The sequence below is a fragment of the Seriola lalandi genome, unplaced genomic scaffold, assembly GCF_002814215.2.
Source record: "Seriola lalandi dorsalis isolate HSWRI2012SDOR001 ecotype SW California unplaced genomic scaffold, Sedor1 jcf7180002054544, whole genome shotgun sequence".
NCBI classification, from domain to species: Eukaryota; Metazoa; Chordata; class Actinopteri; order Carangiformes; family Carangidae; genus Seriola; species Seriola lalandi.
Genome location: NW_019525097.1, coordinates 2,328,641 through 2,350,162, shown reverse-complemented (window position 1 = coordinate 2,350,162; position 21,522 = coordinate 2,328,641). Strand labels below are relative to the sequence as shown.

At 41.9% G+C, this 21,522-nt stretch overlaps 1 protein-coding gene across 1 annotated transcript in view; it reads left to right on the top strand.

Moving 5' to 3' along the window:
- Positions 1 to 21,522, top strand: part of map3k5 (mitogen-activated protein kinase kinase kinase 5) — a 64,178-nt gene that overhangs the window by 11,384 nt on the left and 31,272 nt on the right. The window contains exons 2-6 of the mRNA XM_023415053.2: positions 6,448 to 6,587; positions 9,709 to 9,732; positions 14,186 to 14,379; positions 16,976 to 17,144; positions 18,325 to 18,431. Coding sequence (XP_023270821.1) covers positions 6,448 to 6,587; positions 9,709 to 9,732; positions 14,186 to 14,379; positions 16,976 to 17,144; positions 18,325 to 18,431 — 634 coding nt within the window. The remainder of the gene's footprint in view (positions 1 to 6,447; positions 6,588 to 9,708; positions 9,733 to 14,185; positions 14,380 to 16,975; positions 17,145 to 18,324; positions 18,432 to 21,522) is intronic.

The window sequence follows — 21,522 nt, the reverse complement described above, 5'->3', positions numbered from 1 at the left end:
CTCTAACTGTCTCCAGTGCCATTTAGATCCTGCTGTGATTATAATATTGAGCAGCACCCCCTTCCCTCCCTCCAAAAACAGCATGTGTTACTGGTGGAGGCACTCTGGGGAGGGCTGAGAAGGATCTATAAAGAGGAGCCGAAAGACACCAAAATCATCCTCAGTAAATTCATGTGGCTCTCCGTTCTCTGAGCTGCTCATCAGCCGCCGCCTCCTTCCCTCTCCTCTCCCTCTTTCTCCCCCTTCAGAGGCACCGCTGGGCCTGAGGCACCTGCAGCAGCAGGCCAAGTGCTGCTGAAAGCCAAACAGTGTGAGAGAATATTGAATTATTTTCCCTCCTCTGCTTTAAGCAGTAGGCGAGGGAATCGGTGTAGTTTTGGTCAGCCGCAGCAGGTCCTGCTGTAGGAGCTGTAGCAGGATTATCAGGGCATCACTATGCATGTTTTGCGATTGTTGTTTGTTTTTTTCTTTTACAATTTGTCTTATCTCTCCCTGGTGGAGATATGCTTGGTTTACTACTAATTTGAGATGATTGCAAAGACTCAACTGACAGATAAGGTGAGCACATGCGATCAGATGGCAGAGCCTGTTAAAAAGGGGGGGCTGGGTGACTTCAGTTTTCTCCTTCACTGGCTTTATGCAGCCTTCTGTCAACACTATGTTGGCAGGTGTTGCTGTTACATTGGCATGCACTGAGCTCTGCTGTTGCATTGGTAAGCAATCACGACATCTGAATGCTCTCCAGAAACAATCAGATGCTCTGCTGTTAAATAACAGGCACTGACTGTGTGTGATGTTTCCCATCTCTGTGCGGTTTGTCTGCATGAATTCAAGGTTATTCTCCTTAATGTGGCGAGAAAACCCTGTCATGAAGCAACTGGAAGACTTACACAGTTCTTGCAAATGTAGTTGTATGCGTATAGCGCACAAAAACCACACTTCCCCGCGCTGCATTTCAGAACTTTAATGCAAGATACCAGCATAACTTCCCTGCAGCCGTAGACAAAGCTTTCCAAGAGAATATCTCTTGTATCGATGCTTATGTAACACGATAAACAAAGTCTCCTCCTGTTAGCCAGTGGTTTCAGCAATGCACTCTAACATCGCAAGCTACTAAGCAGCCTAAGCAGATTAGACAAGTTATGCATGAAAATGAAAGTATCAAAACATTCACTTAACACTTGTTCAGAACGAAAAGAGGATGTAAAGCTAGTGAACACGCAACACATTCAGTTCATATAATAAAACAATTGCTTTACTTCCTGTTAAAGACAGAAGATTTCCTTATACGGAAGAGCAAACTAATTCTATATGAGACTGTAGCTACTTCTGTAATGATATCCCGGGAGGATTTCTGAACAAGCCTACTGGGTGCATGTGTCAGGGCCCTGCGCCAGTGACTGTTTGAAGTGACTGTTAACATTACTTGTTGGAAAGCCAATCAAATGGCCACAAATGGACGCCAAGCAATGGCAAAGAGACCGAAATGACTCAAAATAGCTGCAAAGAGACTGAAAGTGACGACAGAGAGCAGCAAAATGACTCAGAAGAGATGCAGGGCAACTACAAAGAGATGTGAACCAACGAGATATAGATGCAAAATGACCACAAATAGATAAAGCAACCAGAAAGAGACACAAAAGGACGAGAAAAAGATGGAACCTCCTAAACGGAGAGGAAAGGATGAAGGTGGTGGTGTACTACAACTATATGCAGCTTCTCATTTCAGCCTGTGATGTACTCTTTCTTCATTATTGCTCAATACATTTGCATCAAGACTGAAACACACACTCCACACTGACGACATCATACACCACTAGTCAAGCGTTGTCAGCTCTCAGGGGCTTTGTTGTGAGTACAAAGCACTTATGAGAACTGATTGCTCCTCTCAACTCTCCCAGCAGAACAAGACTCGCTTGTGTTTTGCCCCCTTTCTTTCTTTCTTTTTTTTTCATGTGCGCACACTGTCGGCCGTGTTCTTCAACAGCCATATTAACCCTGCCCTGTGACAAACCGCAAACATTTTTACTTCCATTCGCGTGAAGCAGGTGAGGTTTTCAAGCAGAGCTATGCAAAATTGCCCCACCCAAGTCATATCTACACTTGAAAACGCTGCACTGAAAATACATCTGTATATTACGCCGTTACCCTTTAATGGCCTGTTTGTATTAAAATCTTGCTCAGATGTTATATTGATGGGTCTCCTGCCAGAGAAATGAGACTAGCTTATCTTTTATTCATCAGACAACCAGTGCTGTCTGGATGTTGACATTCAGTTGCACCTTGTGTGCATTTTATCTTCCTCCCTGCAAGTAAGAGCAAGGAGGAAGAGAAATAGCCTTTTATTCCGTGTTTGCTCAGGAATCTTAAGGTTTGTAGTGAGATTAAGAATGGTGTACAAAGCATTTCTATTGTTTACTTTCAGTCAGGTCCAACAAAATACACCAGTTGGAGCCAGTCAGTCTTGGTTTGGACATTTAATAATGTCCAAACTGATTTACTGATGATATCACTGATAGGGATACGTCACAGATGTGGAACTAACAAGTGGTTGTTAAGCAGAGGTCAGTCCAAATGAGGATTAAGGTGTACTTTCCCTCTCCGCCTTAGACGTCAGAAAGTGAAACCTAACTTGCACTCAATCAGGGAGCAGAGATCCTGATGCGAAGATGCTGGCGGCTCATCCAGAGAACAAAACCCTCTTGATCGTCCGCATCACTGCACAGAGCTGCGGAGCTTCAAATCCCTTATATCCTGTCCTGTGCCCACTTGGCTGTAATGAAAATGTGAGGCTGGTTTCCAAAGCTGGCGTTGAGGAAGGAGGTTGATGAGATGAGAATCTCTGAGGCCGGCAACAAGTACCTGCCTGTTCCTGGTCGAATTTGCATGTGCTGATGAGGAGTGTGTAAAGCTGCAGAGGCCCTTCATCACCGACAGAAAGCTCTCCACTACGACAATCAGCCTGCCTTTGATAGGCTTTTCTCCGTAGTGTTGTGTTGTGTTGGCCTGCAGCCGCAGAGCCACTGGATTACATCGACAGCTTAATGTTAAATGTGCATTCAAATTGTGAGTCTTCACATGGATGCTGTCAGTGAGTGATTTATTCTGATCGAACTGGTTTTCATGCCACTCGGGTGGAGCAGAACAAGCTGTAGAGACAACACCAACATATTATCACCGTGTGGAGCTGTTAATCAAGAGCGTCTGCTTCAGCTGGAAACACGGCTGATGAGGGCGACGTGCGTGAATCACAACATTAAAGCTGCAGAGGAGACGCCAAAACAATGAGCTAAAAGATGCTGAAATGCTCATTAGAGCTAAAATGTGGTCGTTTTCTCTGGATGTGTTGCTACCAAAGACCCTTTTTACATTAGACAGTGATTTAATCTTTTTTTTTATTGAATTTAATCTATTGTTAACACAAGTGCAGCTCTAAGTAATCTTAGAGTCTCACTTCTTAAAATGCAAACTGCATGTGCAGGTGCAAGTCAAAATGCCTTTGAGCAGAGCGTTTGAACATTTTCCCCTAATAGTGTTTTAGTAAAGCTGAGTCTCACACACACACCAGACTTCAGAGAAATAGAAATATGTAAATGTAAATGTAACAGGTTTGTACCTGACCCCTGCCCCAATCCCTCCGCCAAGTTTGATGCAAATGGGTTCAGCACTTTTTGTGTAATCCTCCTGACAAATAAACAAACCCAGGTGGAAACATATTCTCCTTTGCTGAGGTAATACATTTAATAATTAGGTATTTATGGTATATTGTTGTGGTGGATATGTCTGACACTGTCTTATTTATTTTTACCTTCTTCATTCTGACTCGAGTCCAAGTCTCAAGGGTAACCAAGGTAATTGAAAACATAGAGGCCGTCATATTTTGCAAAGATTGAAAGCAATTGTAGGCAAATTTGTGATTTTCGGATACATAAGAATATGGTACTTGACTTGAGCCACACACTTCTTCTCCCTCAAACGTCATCAAGCTTTAAGATGATGGTAAACTTTGGTCTGTTTTGCACTGACAACATTGACAATAACCTCTCACCTCCTTAGCAATCAGAAACATGTTCAAACTCCCTGTTCAGACCTGCAGAACTAACCCAGACCACTACACATAATGCACCGCCTGCAAATGGTCAGAACAGAGCAACCCATCATCTGAGTTAGTCATAGTGTGAGCAAGTCTTTAAATCGCCCCATTGTGTTGTGATGAGTGAATGTTTTGGTGCTTTTCTGCAGTAGTAGTCCGCCCGCTCTGATGGGCGCATGCTTGAATCAGCGCATTAGGGGGGAAAAGACTCGGTCGGCTGGATCAGAGATTCTCTGCTCTTGAGCTCCGTGTAATTTGTTTGTTGACACAGAGAGGCGGATAGTTGGAAACAGATGAAAAACACAGGGTGCGGTGTTATCTCTGTGACGCTCCTCTGTCATTACTGGAGTGCAGCCCCCGGGTTGATTTGTTTTTGTTGTCATCAGCGGCTGGAGGCGGCCTCGGGGACGGCGTGCACACAGCTCCGCCTCATGTGAGGGTCTCCGTAACACCGCCATGCTTATTCTACAGGTTGATGAGTGTGTTTAACACCACACACCCAGCGTAATAACCTCCTAAATACAAGATTTGAGAGATTTATTTTGGCTGTGATATGACTATGGTTGCAGCTCCGTGGTAACACAGCAGTCTGTTTTGCCGGACTCAGGGCTGGGAACTCTCCACCCCTTCGCCAGAAGCTGTAGTCCCCGCTGGCTTGAGTGACAGTCGGCAATATTTACTTCTGTTAACCTATTGATCCTGATCATATGGCTGAGTCCAGCTGGAGTCAGCGTGGTATTTACTGTGTTTGCATTTATTGACAGTGTTGAAAAGGTGGGTGGAGCCCCCGCCATCGACGGAGTAATTCTGTTTTTCAAGAGCGTGCTTCTGAATTAGCTCCACTTGCCCCTCTGACATGAGAATCTATCACTGACAACAGACTGCAATAAAAGCTGCTGTGAGCATCACCTTTCGCAATATACAGTTTCCACTGGTGACAAATGCGTGATGTGCTTTTGTATTTGTCCATTAACCTTTGACCTCAGAGCTGTGTCTCTCTCTCCCAGAGCAATAAAGACCAGTCGATGTTGTCTATAATGAAAACCACATTTCAACAGTTAGTGACTTTCACCATTCGATTTGATGCAGGTTTTACATTAAGGTTTACACATTTGATTAAAGCTACACTGAACATTTTATTTTTGATTAGTATTCGTACACACGAAGCACATTTAATTGATCAAAATTGTTTGTCTGCAATTGTAGTTTTCTCTGTCAGTCAACAAATCAATTTATTGAATAATTGTTTGAACATTGCATCACTGTTTTTTTGTTTGAAAAAAACACTTAACTTGCTAAAAGCACTTCTTACTTTAGCAACAACACTGTTTACATTTGTATAAATTTCATACAAAAATCTGCTCTTGTTTTTAACGTGTTGATCATTGGTTTTTAGAGAAGAGCTGTTGGCACAGGTTTTGCAGAGGTGTTATGATAGTTCTTCTGGAGCAGCATTTGTCACTTGTGCAAAATGAGTATAAACACAATGAGGCTATAAAGGTCGACTGGTAAATACCTCTGTTTTCGTGTTCGTGTGACAACGTTTCACGTCCCCGACAACCTCTGTAGTCTCATTTAGCCACTTGTTAGTAGCCAACTTTTTTGTCATAGAATTTAACATGTAAATGTCTTGAGCTTGTGTTAACTACAGACCTTATTTCAGGCATTTAACCAAAAACCCATTAAAAAAATGAGTTAATGAGTTTATAAACTTGTAGCATTTTCCCCTTGGTTCAGTTTGCTTTCACACAGAGAAAAATTCCATCTTACAAAACCAGGTGAGAACGTTCACTCCTCTTATTGGTCAGGTTGTCTGGCTGGAGCCAGAAAGTAAACACAGGAAAAAGGTTACGGGAGCTCAAACTCGTGAGTTCACCTGCCAGTGGGATCGGATCGAGCTCAGAACTCTTTCACACCGAAAACAAACTGCTCCAGAGTTCGTTTGGGACTGAGAACATCTCCTCGAAAGGGTCTTTTGGTTCCCACACGAGTGCGATTACTGTTTTCAAACCTGCCCGAACGAATCGTACCAAGGGGGGAAATAAACCAGGGTGAAGGTGTGAAAACACCCTGAGATAATAGTGAGCTTCCATCTTTATACCAACAATTTGCATCCAATACTGTCTTTCCATTGACTTTATATACACTCACAGTGCCTTTTGAATTTACGTAACTTTCTGTGTGAACAAACCTTTATAGTTGCAGATCAATGCCCGTGGTTCCTGTAATGAGATGTTCAACAATCACATATGCGTTTGATAAATCCCCAAAATCCCCTGGCCATAGCGCATCTGTATTACTATGGTGGCAGAGACAGACGCCTAACACAACACCTGCCTGTTTCTCACCATCAGACCTGGCTGTGGTGGAGATGACGGACGCCTTTCGCCAGCCCTCGCTCTTCTACCACCTGGGAGTCAGAGAGAGCTTCAGCATGGCCAACAACATCATCCTGTACTGCGACACTAACTCCGAATCCCTCCAGTCCCTGCAGGTAAGCCGTCACTACCAACAGGAACCGGGACGATCCTGCCGCCCTCGTCACTCCTGACACATGGTCGTGATTAAAGGCTTTATTTAGGAGCAGGCATGAGGCACGTAGGATTGACAGAAATGTAATTTGGTGGCAGCGGCACATAAACGCATCAATAATTTGATGGAAGGAAACACATTTATGAAACATTTAGAGATGGGAAGTCAGCGGTGGCCTCATTTAGTTGTGGATGAGCAAAACAAATTGGGTCTCCGAGGGAAAATCGAGTTTATCATCGAAAGACAATTGTGTTTTGTTTTTCAATTAGTGATCAACCACTAATTTAAAGTGGTATTTTTATATTTTGATGTCAGTGCTGTTCGTGCTCACCTGTTTTTATGTGTTTTGCGTTTCGATTACAATTAAAATTCAACTTCCACCAATGAGCTTCTGTTTTCAGCACTAATTGTTTGTGAACTTGAAAAACGTATCAACAGATTTCACTGAAGTTAGACCATGAGACAAGGAACAGGTTGATCTTGTTGAAGTGTTAAACCATGATGAATATCAGCAGTCATGCTAATTCGAGACGGAAAGTTAACTAATGCTGCTAACATCGTAAAAGTAAAAAACATTTCTTATAAAATAAAACCTTCAGGGGAAAAGAACAGAGGCGCAGCTTCACACAACAAAATGCTGTATAATTAGTAATAGTTTAGCAGCAGGAATATCTTCTGTCCCGTCAGATTATTTTGATAATACTTCTGATATATTTATCCATGTTGAGAGTGAATGACAGACGCGCATCAGGCCGCAGGCTGCGCTGTAGTCAGTGTGTCCTGGAAGCAACAGTTACCCACAGAATCAACTCCTCTTGGCAGTTATTTCTACAGAATAAAAGCACTCACTTAGACTCATCCACTGGCTAAAACTATTACAAGATAAGGTTTCTGGTTTCTGGTTGTTACATGATTCCCAACGATATGCAAACATTTTTTCCGTGCATGCATTTAGTATAGATTGATTCACGACTATGTTACAGGAATCTGCAGTGGAGAGTAACAAAAAACTTTGTTCATGTTAAAATGTCCAGTTGTTGCTTTAATGGGCTGGAACGCTGTTTTGGCTGCGTCAGCATATGACAACAGTGTGAGTCTTATAGCTCCCGTGTAGCAGACGAGACGTGGTTCACGCAGTCTGAGGCCCGGGCTGAACACACCGAATAACCTCCAGCTGCAGGCGTGTTGCAGCAGAGGAACACTGACGCCTTTATAGTAGGTAGTTTGTGTAGTGAAGGGGAGTCTTATGGCGACAGGGATCGTCGGCCAGCGGCCACACTGTACTGTAGAGTCAGCGTGCACACCCTGTCAGGGGAGAGTCAAGACAAACATGATATTAAAAGCAAATGCACATTCATCGAACCTCTATTATTTATGCTTGGTAATTGCTTTAGATGGCGTTCAGTCCCGCTCCGATGCAAACTGGTACCTAATAGGCGTTTTCCCTTCCTGTGGTCAGTAGTGGTGCCCACCCGTCTGGCTGGGCGGTGGGTTCGCAGCTCCTCAACCCAACCTCTTCTCTCTGGTGGTTTCCTCTGATCTCTATCAGGCGGTGCTGTTTTAAACTCTGGGCTTTTCTTTAAATACTGGAGCTCCTTTTTAAAAATATGCCATATTTCACTACAGAATAAAATAGTCTCTCTGTACACACAAGTTCAATCTGTTTGAGAATGAATGGAAGGTTGAGAGCTTATGATTTTCTTCACCTACTATTCTAAGGTTTGATTGTATGTGCTTGTTGTGTGCTCAGGATTTCCTTCCTTTCATTTGTGATTGCTGAAGTTCTAGGAGGACACGGTGATGCTTTGTGCCATGTAATTTAAATAAGTGAAGTGGCTGCTCTTCCTTTTTAGCAGCTCAGCCAAATCATCTAATGTGTGATGAAAGATTTGGCACCTCGGGCATTTGTGTGTCTGTGGTTTAACGATATATGTACTGTATGTGGTCCAAGTTAAAACTCCCAAAATGAATTAGGAGAAATTGTGGCAGTTGCAGAGTTGGATGGTTCGTTCATTTTAAAGCCTACATATAAAAAATGTATCAAAAAACAATCCTTCCAGGGGCAGAATATCTAGTTTTATACAACACTAAGACACATCATGTCATCGAGAGAAGTTAAAACCCTGCGCGTTTTCACACATCCACAGACCTGGCCAATCAATGCATGAAGTGGATGTGGTTGTAAAGTTTCAAGGTTGTCTCACCAACCTTCAGCAGCTCCACCCGCCCTTTTTCATGTTGAAAGATGGTGTTACGTGACCCAACAAGCACTGAAGCATTTGAGGCCTTAAGCTGTAATATTTACATTATTTAACTTGCTAAAGATTAAACAAAGACCAATACTATTTTTTTTCTATTACTAAAAAACCTTTATCTTTAGACTCAGGACAGGTTAATCATTTATCGTTCTGTAGCCTGGGGAGCTACCACCTAAACGTCAGGGATTCAGATCGTTAGGTTTTAGCTGTGTCATTCTACAGAGCGATGCCTTCCCTCCCCGAAAAGTCAAATATTCATCCAATGTAGCGACACAGTCGAACGCTCGACTTGAACGGTTACAAAATAAAAAATATTTGCAAAACCTTTTGAATATTTGGAGACCTTCCTCTCTTACGTCAGGAAGTTTCGAGTCAGAATGAAGTCACAAAAATGAAAAATTGATTTGGACTGAACAGCTCTGAGAATTGGGGCAGGGGCGACGGAGCAACCCGTAAGATTTTTGGGGCAGATCCAGGACCATTTACTATGAATTAGTATGATGTTAGTATTAATATTATGATTTCACATTTTTATCCTTTCCGGTGCATCACTGGCCGCAACTGTTACGACATAATGTACGCTTACAACATCACAGCTTATCACCAGAGACATTCATTAGGTATTTCTCAACCAGCCGAACTCCCAGAAGGTCATTGTTATCATGATGAAATGTAACAGTCTCAGGTATTATGTGTTTGATTTTGGTTGAACTGGTAGTTTCTGTATTGTTTCGTTCAGTAACACTGTGTCCAGAACAGAATTGCCCTTAGGAGAAAATGTTCTTGTTGAGTCTCTAAGTGCATCTTTCTCTTCTCTTCTTTCAGGAGATAATTTGCCAGAAGAACACTGTAAGTACACAAAGCAATCTTCTTTCTTTTTTTCTTTTTTCTTCCCTCTCGCCTCTGACTTTCACACATTACTCACCCATTGCTCACACATCACACATATTATGTGGTGCAAAGAATATGCTTTTCTACAACATGCATGGAGCACAGTGTCTAGCACCTTATGCTTCTCCTCTCTGTGTTTGTAAAGGTTTTCTCCTCTGCAGCCCACTTTTGTTCAGGAGCTATGATAAATACTCCGTTTCACAGAAATTAAAAATAAAAAAAATAATAAAAAAAACATCTTCTCTTTCAATTTCTAGATGTTTTTTCTCAGGTGACAGCCGGTTCAGGAGTTACTGCATGGGCACAAGCATTATGACAATTTGACTTGCAAAAGCTGCAGCATTCAAATAAGGAGCCGACTTAAAACTAAGGAAATCCTGTTCTTTACTGAGTCACATCCTACTGTAGATCCTGATACAATAGCATGTGTACATACAGTATAGCATATGTTATTAGTGCAGTGTGTAGAGGACAAACCCTGTAGTTTGGTCATTATAAACCACCGATGAGCCTTATTACAGCCCCAGTTTGCATAGTGGCTGCCAACTATTGCCACAACAGTGAAAAGATGTTTTTGTCATTGATTATTTTGACTAACCAACAGTCAAAAACTCTAAATAATTCAATTTGCAGTGATATTAAACAGAGAAAAGCAGAAAAATCTCTCATCTTAGAAGCTGGGAGTAAGAAATGTTTTGCATTCCTGCTTGATAAATCTCCTAAAATCATTATTCACTTATCAAAATTGGAAAATTGATTTGACTAATTGATCACAAAGTAAAGCACAGTGTGATCAAAGCAGCAGGAGCAGGCTGATTGTTGTCCAGGAGTCCATGGTCAGGACTCAGATGAAAGGCTTATCTCTCTTAAGTGGCTTTTCAAAGTGGAAGGAGGTGGTACCTGTGAGGCATGAAATGTACTGATCTCTGACACTGACGCGTACCATGTGAGAAGAGCTGATTATCACTCACAGTGTGAGAGTGTGAGCTCACTGAGCTCCCTCATGTGCACTCGCTGTCTTTGTTCCTGCTCGTATTAAGGCACCCAGCTGCCCTCTGCACTGCTGCGTGTGCTCTAAACGATCCCTCTGTGCTGGTTGTAAGTGTGCTTGAAGTGCAATAGCTGCAAAGTTTGTATTCATTTATATTTTCCATCCGTTTGATGTTGTTTTTTTGTTTTTTTTTCCTGCATGCTCCGTAATTAACAAAATGTTTATACTGTCTGAGTTTTAATCACTCTCATTCCCATTCAGTGCCACACAGCAAATAAAGCAGTAAACTTTCACAGCTCAAAATACGCTCTGATCTCTCTTCTAATCCTGGGCTGAACAATTTATCAAAGTATTATTGAAATCAAAATATGACCCAGTACAATATCCAAATCACAGGAGCTGCAGGGTTTTTTTTGTTTGACAAAGTTAAAATGTGCCACAACAATCCAGAAATGAAACATTATGGCGTTACAAAGACCTACACCTTGTATTCTTTGTGTTCAGACCCGTGCAAAAATCACATCATCTAGTTAGTTTATACTATTTCAATCAGGAGAGACGTCGTTCTGAGTGAGCGAATAAACTTTTATTGCCATGTGCAAAACCAGGGAGGAAAAGTGAGAGATGGGAGAGTCTTTGGCGATTGGACCCTCACCACACTTGAAAGGGGGTGAGGCTGTGTGAAGTATAGAAACCCCTTTTTAAAGTTTGACAGCGACAGCATGATTGGCTGGTTGAGATCTTGGTGAAATCTGATCACAAGATGTGGGGTGGGAGAGAGCGAGAGAGAGAGAATTGTAACCTTCCTGATTGAACTTGCACTTCGCTTGATTTAAGGAAAATTTAAGACCAGACTCTGTTTGGCTGCTTGTCTTTCACTTTTAACTTCCCCAAAGCCACAGAGTGGGAGAAATGTCGAGCCTGACAGCTGCTGTTACAGTCGCCAAGCTATGATTGGACATCATGCTGGTCGGGGAGGAACAAACAAATGCACTACAGGTGCATGTGCTCGATTATTCTCTGCTGTTACAAAAGCATGTGTTGCTAATTCGTTTTAACTAAGTGCATTTAACAACCCACCATGATAGTAGAAAACCCAGGCAATTAGCCTCTGTTGGTGTACATTAAATTACTGTAATTGCATACACATTCATTCCTTTGTGTTGGTGTAAGTTCACTCACTGTAGCAACCCACTGACTTCAGATCTGCAGCATCCGCAGCCCACAGGTACAAACTCTGAAAGCTTCAGGCCTGGGTGGAAGAGGCCGTGTTAGTCATGACTACCTCAATGGGTTAATGGCTGTTGAAACAGTCATATAAATGAAGTGCTATTAGTTGTAGTCAGCTCTGTGTGTGTGTGTGTATGTGTGTGTGTGTGTGTCTCTGTGAAGAAGGTGAGTGAGTAGGCATGCGGCTCCAATTCAATCCTGCTGTAACTGCAAATGGACAGATGGACCATCGGCAAGGCTAACAACCCAGATGACTCACTCGCTGAATAACCGACTCGCTCTCAGTCACATTCACCAGATTTCCCCCGTGAGCCGGCGCCGTCACATGTGTTTCACTCGTGGCTCAGAAACCTGTTAACCTGTGTGCAGACTAGCGGAGGTTAGCTTCGAATGACCTGCAGCCGCTCTGAAATATGCATCATGCCGTCATGTGATCCCCATGACGGCATGAATCACACACACACACACACAGGGGAGAGCTAATTATAGTGTCAGGGTTTTGCAACTGTCTGGTTACACCTAACAGAAACAGGGGTCACAGGTTTATTTCTGAAAGGCTTGCAGTGCCATTGAAGCGACCAGTGATGTCATGAACCACTGTTGCACACGAGGAAGTAGTTATGGCTTTCATTGTTTCAACAGTGCACTTTCCTTTCACTTCCTTTTTTCAGTCTGCAGTGAGAGCAGCAGCAGCAGCGGTGTGTTTTCTAAAAGAGGCTGCTGAAAAGCTGAAACCACGGTAGAATATTAAAGCCGTCAGGATGCAGCTGGGTGGCAGCTCAATCGCCTTCAGACGCTCTCATGTTGTGTTTCACCGCACATCTGACATTCTTGGAATAGCTCTCCTTGAAAAGACCTCGGCTGCTACTTGAGGATGTGAACGGTGGTTTTCCTGCCGTCTCTTTTCTCTCTGTGCTGTCTGTAAACACCACACGCACGTGTTTCCTCTTTGTTTATTCAGCAGTGGCAGGAAACTTCAACAGGAGCATCGCGACCGCTGCTGGAGAGTAATGTGAAGTTAAAACAAACACAGATACAGAAATCTACCTCCAGACAAAACACACATGACAAGAATTAGAGCTCAGTAAATAAAGAAGAACACTTTTGGTACGACTGCAGCTGAAACTGAAACAGACACGAAACAAAAATGACTCCTGAATGCCTCAGCTGCAGCAAATAACCGGGTAGAGCTCTGCACCAGGTGAGCGGCGGAGACCTCTGCGTCTGCTCCATTTTCGTGAGCGCCAGGCTGCATGAACAAGTGGATTTTGTAAGCGCGCTGCTCTAAGTGTTTGTTGTTGTCAGAAAGCAGTTCCTAATGCAGGTGTCACTGCTGATGCAGATCACTCCACCCCAGCTGCTGCCTGTTTAGACCGGCTCACCGCAGACAACGCCACATATACGTATGCTAGTGTCTGTGGAGACGGATCAGAGCCGAATCCCTGTGTCATTAACTAAACAGTTCTGACCTGCCCCAGGCAATCTGCTTCCTCCACACATGATGTAATGTTTAACTGAAGTGTGTGTATAAAGTCAGCTGCACAGAGTTTTGTTTGTTACGTAATTTCGATAAGGTAACTGTTTAATGAAGGTGTGTATTGTGCAGTACTATAAATGCACACTTTGTACTGTAAGGCTATTTTTGCTTATAATACATTATACTCTCAGTTTGGTTATTAATACATATAACAGCAACAATATGCTCCATATAAGCCAGACTATAGTTTATTCTTGACCTTAAAAGTAGACGATTTTCACCACAAGGTCCTTTTACTTGCTGTTCTGGAGCTTTTGATCATGTTACGGGGCCTTCTTCAGCAGGTGGAGTTCAAGAAGAGAACAGAAGTAGATCAGGCAAAACTTTCAACTTTCAATTTTTAATCCAGCAAGGATGAAAAGTATTTAAATATCTATAATCTTAAAACCACTAGACAAACTCTATCTGCTGAGGAAGATCATGTGTTACTATTGAAAGGTCCAGGAAACCTACTAAATGGGTCTTGTAGTGTAGCTTGTTCAGTTGGTGTAAATTTTTAATATTTTTGTTTTTTAAACAGACACAGTTTATACCTTTTTTTTAAAAGAGGTAAAGAATAAAGTACAGATTTCATTTGACACACTAAAATAATCCTGTGATGTTTAAATGTAGTGATATTTGTTTTCCAAAAACTGTGTCTCTTGCATCAACAGACATGCTCAGCCAACTACACCTTTATCCCGTACATGGTGACGCCCCACAACAAGGTGTATTGCTGTGAGAGCAGCCTGATGAAGGGCCTGACCGAGCTGATGCAGCCCAGCTTCGAGATGCTGCTGGGACCCATCTGCATGCCCCTGCTGGACCGCTTCATCCAGCTTCTCAAAGTGTCGCAGGCCAACTCCCAGTAAGTACAGCGATGGGCGGACAATCCACTTCGATGCACTTACACACAAGCTATTGAGACTATATACATCACTGCCACCAATACGTAGCACATAAAGAATGATAAACAATACAAACATCCTGTTTTTGAGGTCAGTACTGCTGTACGACAGCAGAGACCACTAACTGCAGAAGCAATGAAAATGAGGAAACATTATTTCAAGTTTTTAAGCTTTCTTGCGACAAATAGAAAAGTGGTAAAGCCTTAATTTTATGCCGTCTATGCTACAAAAAGACGTAAAAAATGCAGATATTACGCTTGGCCTTGGATCATGAAGGGGAACACACAGTAAAATGTGTATCTCTTTCTGTATAATATTAATATTTTAAATCACGAAAACAATTTAATATGTGGTTTAACCAAACCAAATCACCTAATTCATCAAAAGTTAAGATGACAGTATCATTGCAACCCTGCTAAGCTAACATTAGTTTCAGTTAGCGGGAGTTTTAGCAGTTTTTTCCCCGTTGTGATTGGATTTAGCTAGCTACTGCCTCATTTAGTGATGTGGGAAAACACACTTAATTGTCTGTTCATGAAAATGTAAATGTTCAATCACTTTTCACAGAAGGGGAAAATTCAGCAAGTAAATTTAGTTTTAGCTTAAGCTAAGGCTAACCGTATCTGTCCTGCTTTAGCTAGCTGTCTAGTTTCCTTTCACTCTGGAAGTTACACACTGGTTTGTAAGGAAATTATACATTCCTGTGGTTTATCAGTCTCTTTTAGGTTAAAACAGATGCTAAAAGTTCAGGCAGATCCCTGTCCTAACTCAGTTTTGACCAGAGAAGCAGTTGCTGCGTCTTGGCTTTGTAGGGCTGAATAGACTTAACGGTTATTTCCCTGCAATCACGAAAATGTTAATGATCATCCTTGGTGCTGGAAATTGTTGAAGGAAACACTACTGACAACATAACAATAGTGATGACAAAGCAGTGGGTTTTAGGATGAGGAAGCAGAAGAGAAAAACCTATTTAAAGCTTAATTTCTGCAAACAAGAAGTTCCTCTGAAAGGAGTGCAACATTAGTGCTAATGACAGGGCACATGTGAAATGCCCAAAAACTGCCCAAATTTCCTTGTTTGTAGTTTGAAGCAAAGGTTATTCAGGGAAACAATGTTCAACTGTTTAATGTATTAAATGCAAACTAAGGTGAAGGCTGACAAATTAGGTACTTTACAGATGAGGATCTTCTTAAGTTCCTGTAGAGGACATTTGTTGCTTCTAGGTGTTTATGTTTGAGCAGCACTGTGACTGTTTTTCAGCACAGGTCTTTGTTTTACTGTCCCACTCTTCCTTTTTTTTTTACTTGCTGTAATTATTTTTATGTGGTGCATCCCTCAACTTTGACTTGCGTGGTGATTTGCATTTTTAAAAAAAAACATTTACACCGCCTCAGTTGCTGGGGTAATATTTTAGGCTTTCCTGCCAACAGGCAATGAAGCTGCCAGTTAGTTGAAGCTCAGCTCCAGGAATAGTGACTCAGGTTTTACAGGCAGAAAAGAAAAAAGTGCACTTTGATGAAGCGTTTGTCTCCTGGAGACCAGCATCTATGAATCTCTGTGCTGTGTTCGCCGGTTATAACCAGCGAACACAGCAGACAGATTTAAGCTCAGCCGTTGCTGGAATCTGACCTAAATGCATACTGTACATTGTGTGAAGGACTACTGTAATACCTATTTATAACCAACCAGCTACATAGTAAATGCATTATGCCTCATGGCTCTGAGACCTGTGCTATGAACTGACAGTGTGCTTTACTGTGTGGACTGTACTGCAATGGGCTGACATCGGCCTTTTAAATAAATCAGTGTATTCATCGGTGTCAGTGTTGCCTCGTTCCAATGTCATGTAGGTTTAATTTCAAGCTAATTTATTTTAGTCAGCAGACTCACATGGAACGGATTTATTATGGGAATAAGAGTTTGTACTGAGCATTTATTTGAAATTTAGTCTTTAACCTTGTCACTCTCTTCAAGGTAAACTGAATTCAGCAGAGAAGCAACAATAATCCGCAGAAGACGATCATTTGTTCATGGATCTTTTCAAATTTTTTTTACTTTAGTTCTGAATTTTGAAACAAGGTTATGAATCTGAATAAGAGTTTAGTGCTATAGCTCTCAATAATCGACACTTTTATAAAAAATATCTGTGATATAGATTAATTTCATGTATGTAATATTCTGTATGTAGACTTAATTTAAGACTTAAAGATTTCACTGGAGAACAATCGGAAGTTATGCAATTGTGTAACAGTGAAGTATCAGCAACAGTAAGAAAATGCAGGAAATTAAGTGAAACTCCAATCATGTTGGAATAGCACCTTAGGGAGATTCGTAGGTACATAAAACAATTTGATTAGTCTGGTGTTAATTGGATTTTTTTTTATTGATGTTGTTTATCTTGAATAAATAGCGGAGCATGCTAGCACAGAACATCTGCTTTTTAGTCAAAGGAAGCATGTCATGACATGATAAGTTTAAATAAGAGAAGCCGAGGTAGCTTTTACGTAGACGTGTTGCTGTATCTCATACTTATAACCAATGTTTTTTGTCCTCCAGTCAGTATTTCCGTGAGACGATTCTGAACGAGATCCGGAAAGCTCGTGAGCTGTACACTGGCATGGAGCTGGCTGCCGAGCTCAACCGAATCCAACAGAGGCTGGACAACGTGGAGTGCCTCTCAGTCGACATCGTCATCAACCTGCTGCTGACGTACAGGGACATCCAGGTACGGCTTCTCTCTGAACATCAACATGGCGTCCTCGCTTTGAGTAATTAACACACGAGATCCTTGTGGAGACAGTTGTTAGTTGCTGGTTAGATGCATGTGACAATATTGGCTTCTTTTACCGAAAGGAGCAATCTTTATTTACATCAGTTTCATGCAATTCAACATCTGCTTTTACCAGAGGCAGAAGAGTTTAACTCCATTCATACTGATCGTTGTTTCCCGCAAGAAAAACCATGTGTGGCGGCAGAGAAAACTTACTTATAGCACCTTTTAATGTCTTTGACCAACAGCTGAAAAACATTCAAATTTGCAGTAGTATTAAACTGGCACAAGGAGCAAGATTTTTAATCAATTAATTATTTATCAAAATAGCTGGTAATTGATTTTCTGGCGACTGACTTATTGACTAATCATTCCAACTCTACGAAACACATGTCAGTGTCACAGAGGTCTTTATCAGGCTCTGTGAGGAAAATGACCTCGAAATCAAAAATCAATATTTTCTACGTCCACAAAACTTTATACTTCCAGTATAAACTATGAGGGAATATTAGACATTCACTAATTACTGATGCCCTTCTTAAGTTCAAACACACTGTCAGATGATCCGGGCCTGCGTGCTGATGTGCTTCACCTTGGCAGATGAAGCTGCTGTATAAACTTGCTGTGCCACTTAGAGAGAGGGCACTGCCTCAGCATCAGTCCGCCGGTGTCATTTTCTCAAACCGGGGCTGCCGCAGACCGCCTGTAGAGAGCTGTAGGCAAAGCTTTTGGTTTGCTCGTCTTAAATCTGCCGCTCTCGCCGCTTTTTAGTCATCGCATAGTGATGGCACTCACAGTCCAGATCCTCCCACTCACCATAGGCAGCACTCAGACTCATAAATCATTCATTAGAACAACAAGCATTGAGGACTCGCTGAATTATTCAACGAGCTTTGGGTATAGTGACTATGTAGGCAAGTAGGAGCAGCAAAAATGTGATGAAGGGACGACTCAATTATTGAACTGCTTTTGGTGTTAAGCAGACAGTTGATTCTCAGACAGAATGAATAAAAGGACATCACAAACGCTGCCTCTGGCCTCAGGGAAGCTCAGTACCTTGATGAGTTGGGGGTGCAGGTTTGGAGGTCACAGGGTGAAAAGTGCAACGGGGGCTCATCACTGTGTTCCTCACTAGGATTATGAGTCCATCGTGAAGCTGGTGGAGACCCTGGAGAAGCTTCCGACCTTTGACCCCGTGGCTCATCCGCATGTGAAGTTCCACTACGCCTTTGCACTGAATCGGTGAGATGGCGAGCACGACAACATCCAACCACACACACACACACACACACACTTTGCCTGTATCTTAGATATTTCTGAATATTTGGATTCATCTATTCATTGTATTCATCAAATTCCACATATGGTTTGAAATGAATTTAGTTCAAATGAATTCAGCTGGGTGCTATATATTGATGTCCGAAGAAAATACTCCTTTCCGATTGCCTTATAGAACGAAGCAAAGATCGATTAATAGCATCCAAGTACATTAAACTGCAAGTAACCATAGCAACAATACTTATTCGGACTTAATGCTATGCTACCAAATAATGACTTTCACTGAAAGTGGCCTGAATATTAGATGAATTACACAGAAATGACAAAAGAAGAAATGGAAGTAAGATTTGAACCTGGTTTTTCTTTGGTAATTGGCGCATCACTCTCCGGCTTTAGCTTATCCCTCATGTCCATGTATCACGACAACCTGCTGGCTAAAGTATATAGTAAATATACATATATAATGATAATTACTTTTATTATATATTTATTTTAGTAGTTTACTGTAGGTTTTATACAAAGGTCCCTAACTCTATAAAACCAGGGACAGTGTGGTTTTATGGGGAACCAACAGGTATGTTTTTGGTCTTAGAGGCAGCATTTACCATCTGTTAGCAGCAGCAGTGGATCCTAAAATGCAGTTTTGAGTTCATCTGTTGGATCTGAAAGGGTTTTCTTTTCTCTTTTTTTTTTTTAATGCAGCAGTAACTTCAGGTTCCCAAGCAGCAGTGATATTATTAGTCGCATGTGTGCAGTTACAGATGTACAAAACAGGGAGGTTTTGACTGCCTGTTTCTCACCAGCTGCTCTTCTTGTAAACTTCCTGCGGTTTTCGAGGTGCCACTGGCTCAAACAGCAATAAAGCGTGCTGTTCTTTAATTTGGCAGCAACTGGAAAATGTTTCTGCAGGGTGCCGAGATGTCCGTGTGTTTGCTGGCACTGTCTGGTCCATTATCAGGGTGTGATATTGAGGTTGTTTTTTGGTTTTGGTTTTGTTTTTTCTGACATTCTGAGAGACAGATTCATGCGATAACTGTTGATGACAGCAGAGTCTCCCTCTGTCGTGAAGCTGAGGCGCTTTCCTCAGGTTTATAGCAGGACGTCATGAGTAGAGCCAAAGGCTGTAGGAGGTCTTTTATGTCAGCTTACCTTTTCAAGAAAGCCAGAGGAGTCTCTGTTACTACGACAACAGCTGTTGCATGCGATTGTTACGTGATGTGACCGTGGTTTCAGATGATTTTATGTTGCTCTTGTTTAGATAAAAATGTGGTTGATAAGGCAAAAAGATTATTTGGACAGTGGTGGGAGACGTAGATCTTATACTTACGTTAAAGTAGAAACAGCAGTGTCAAAATTTTACTTGAATTTGAATTTATTAGTACAAATATTAGTTTCAAAATGTACCAGATGAAAAAGTACAGTTGTTATACAGTGTGGCCTTAGTCCAAGGTTGTAGTGGTCTGTACAATAAAATAATAAAGCTGAGAAATGAGTGTGAAACTGAATGAAACCTTTATCTGAAGTGGAGTTATATAAGTCATTACCTTGACGTTTCACTGCGTTCTGACTCTATGAACCTGACGATTATCAATATTCAGCCTTAATAAACACTTAATGATTGATCTGGAGTAGGTGCTCTGCTTCTAAATGAATCTGCCAGCTTGAAGTGAGTGTTTGACTAATTGGCTTCAGCCTCTCGTCCGCCGCAGGGCAGCGTCAGGCACGTGAGCGCTGAGCGCTGCTCGGATGTCTGACCGAGCGATGGAACAATCTCCTCCATCCAAAATACCCATCAACCCTCTGGAGGGGAAGAAAGAGAGAGAAATGGAGAGATGCGTAGAGGAGAGAGCAGGTCATGTCTCCCTGAGCGCTCTTCCCTCTGGACGGTTTCCATGGTAATAGCTGGCAGCTCATATGTTTTATTTAACCTTCACGCCCCGGAGAGAAGCCACTTAATGTCAGTCAGCATTATTTTTTTTCTATGACTATCACACATTGTGCCCACGTGAGACGCAACTTGACGGATAACACCACTCGTTTCTTTCTAAAAGTCTGTGTCCTGCCACGATCAGTAACTGAAGATCTCGGCCTGATTTGAAATTTCATACCTCGGAACAGAGTCGACACTGTGCTGCATAATTTACAATGATAATGAGGAAACAGATTTTTTCTGAAGCTTTCAGTGACCTTTGTTGATATTAATCCTCCATATGTTATGTAATGACAAATGTGTTGACAAAATGTGAGAATCAGCTTCATTAACGGTCTCTTTGTCCCTACTGATGAATAGATCGAGGTAATTAATGATTAATGTATTATGGGCATAAATGAGGGCACTTTATGCAGCTCAAGTGGCTCTTTGACTTCATCTCATCGCTGTGGCTCTAATGCACTGCAAGTCAAGAGATAACTTGTGAATTTAAATAGTGCTGATGTCTGCGCTGACTATATTCAACTTTCTGTAGTTGTCACTATCAAGAGCTGTTGCTGTGTTCACTTGATATTGTGTAAATCATAATTTACAAGCAGCCGAAGAGGAGATTTTGGAAAATGTCTGACAGTGATGACATTTGCCACAGTTTGAGACTGTTTTGAAGAAGAGCTGCGAACGCAACAATAAGGGTCGTTTCTGAGAACGACTGATGCAGGAAACACTTCAGAGTAACGCTGCAGAGAAGCTTCTGAATCTGCCCAAACAATCAGACAGAAACAAACCTGCCCCCCCCCAATTAAGTGATAGTTTGAACATCTTTATCTCCCCAAGTCAACGTAACTTTTGCTCCTAGTTGCATCAGGTGGCACCTCTTAGTTTGCCATGATGACTCCCCGTGGATTGATGATGTGATCCTAAAACGTGCATCTTTATCTCATATAACAACATTTTTAAACTGATGATATTTCCTGTCTAGTGTTCAGTCACATCTGACCTTTTTGTCCTCATACATCATCACGTGTCATGCGTGACAGTCCACCCTCTCTGATATAAATGGATGCAAACCTCTCAGTCTAACACATTACAAGTCAACAGCAGCAACATGTCAGCGCCCCCCCCCCC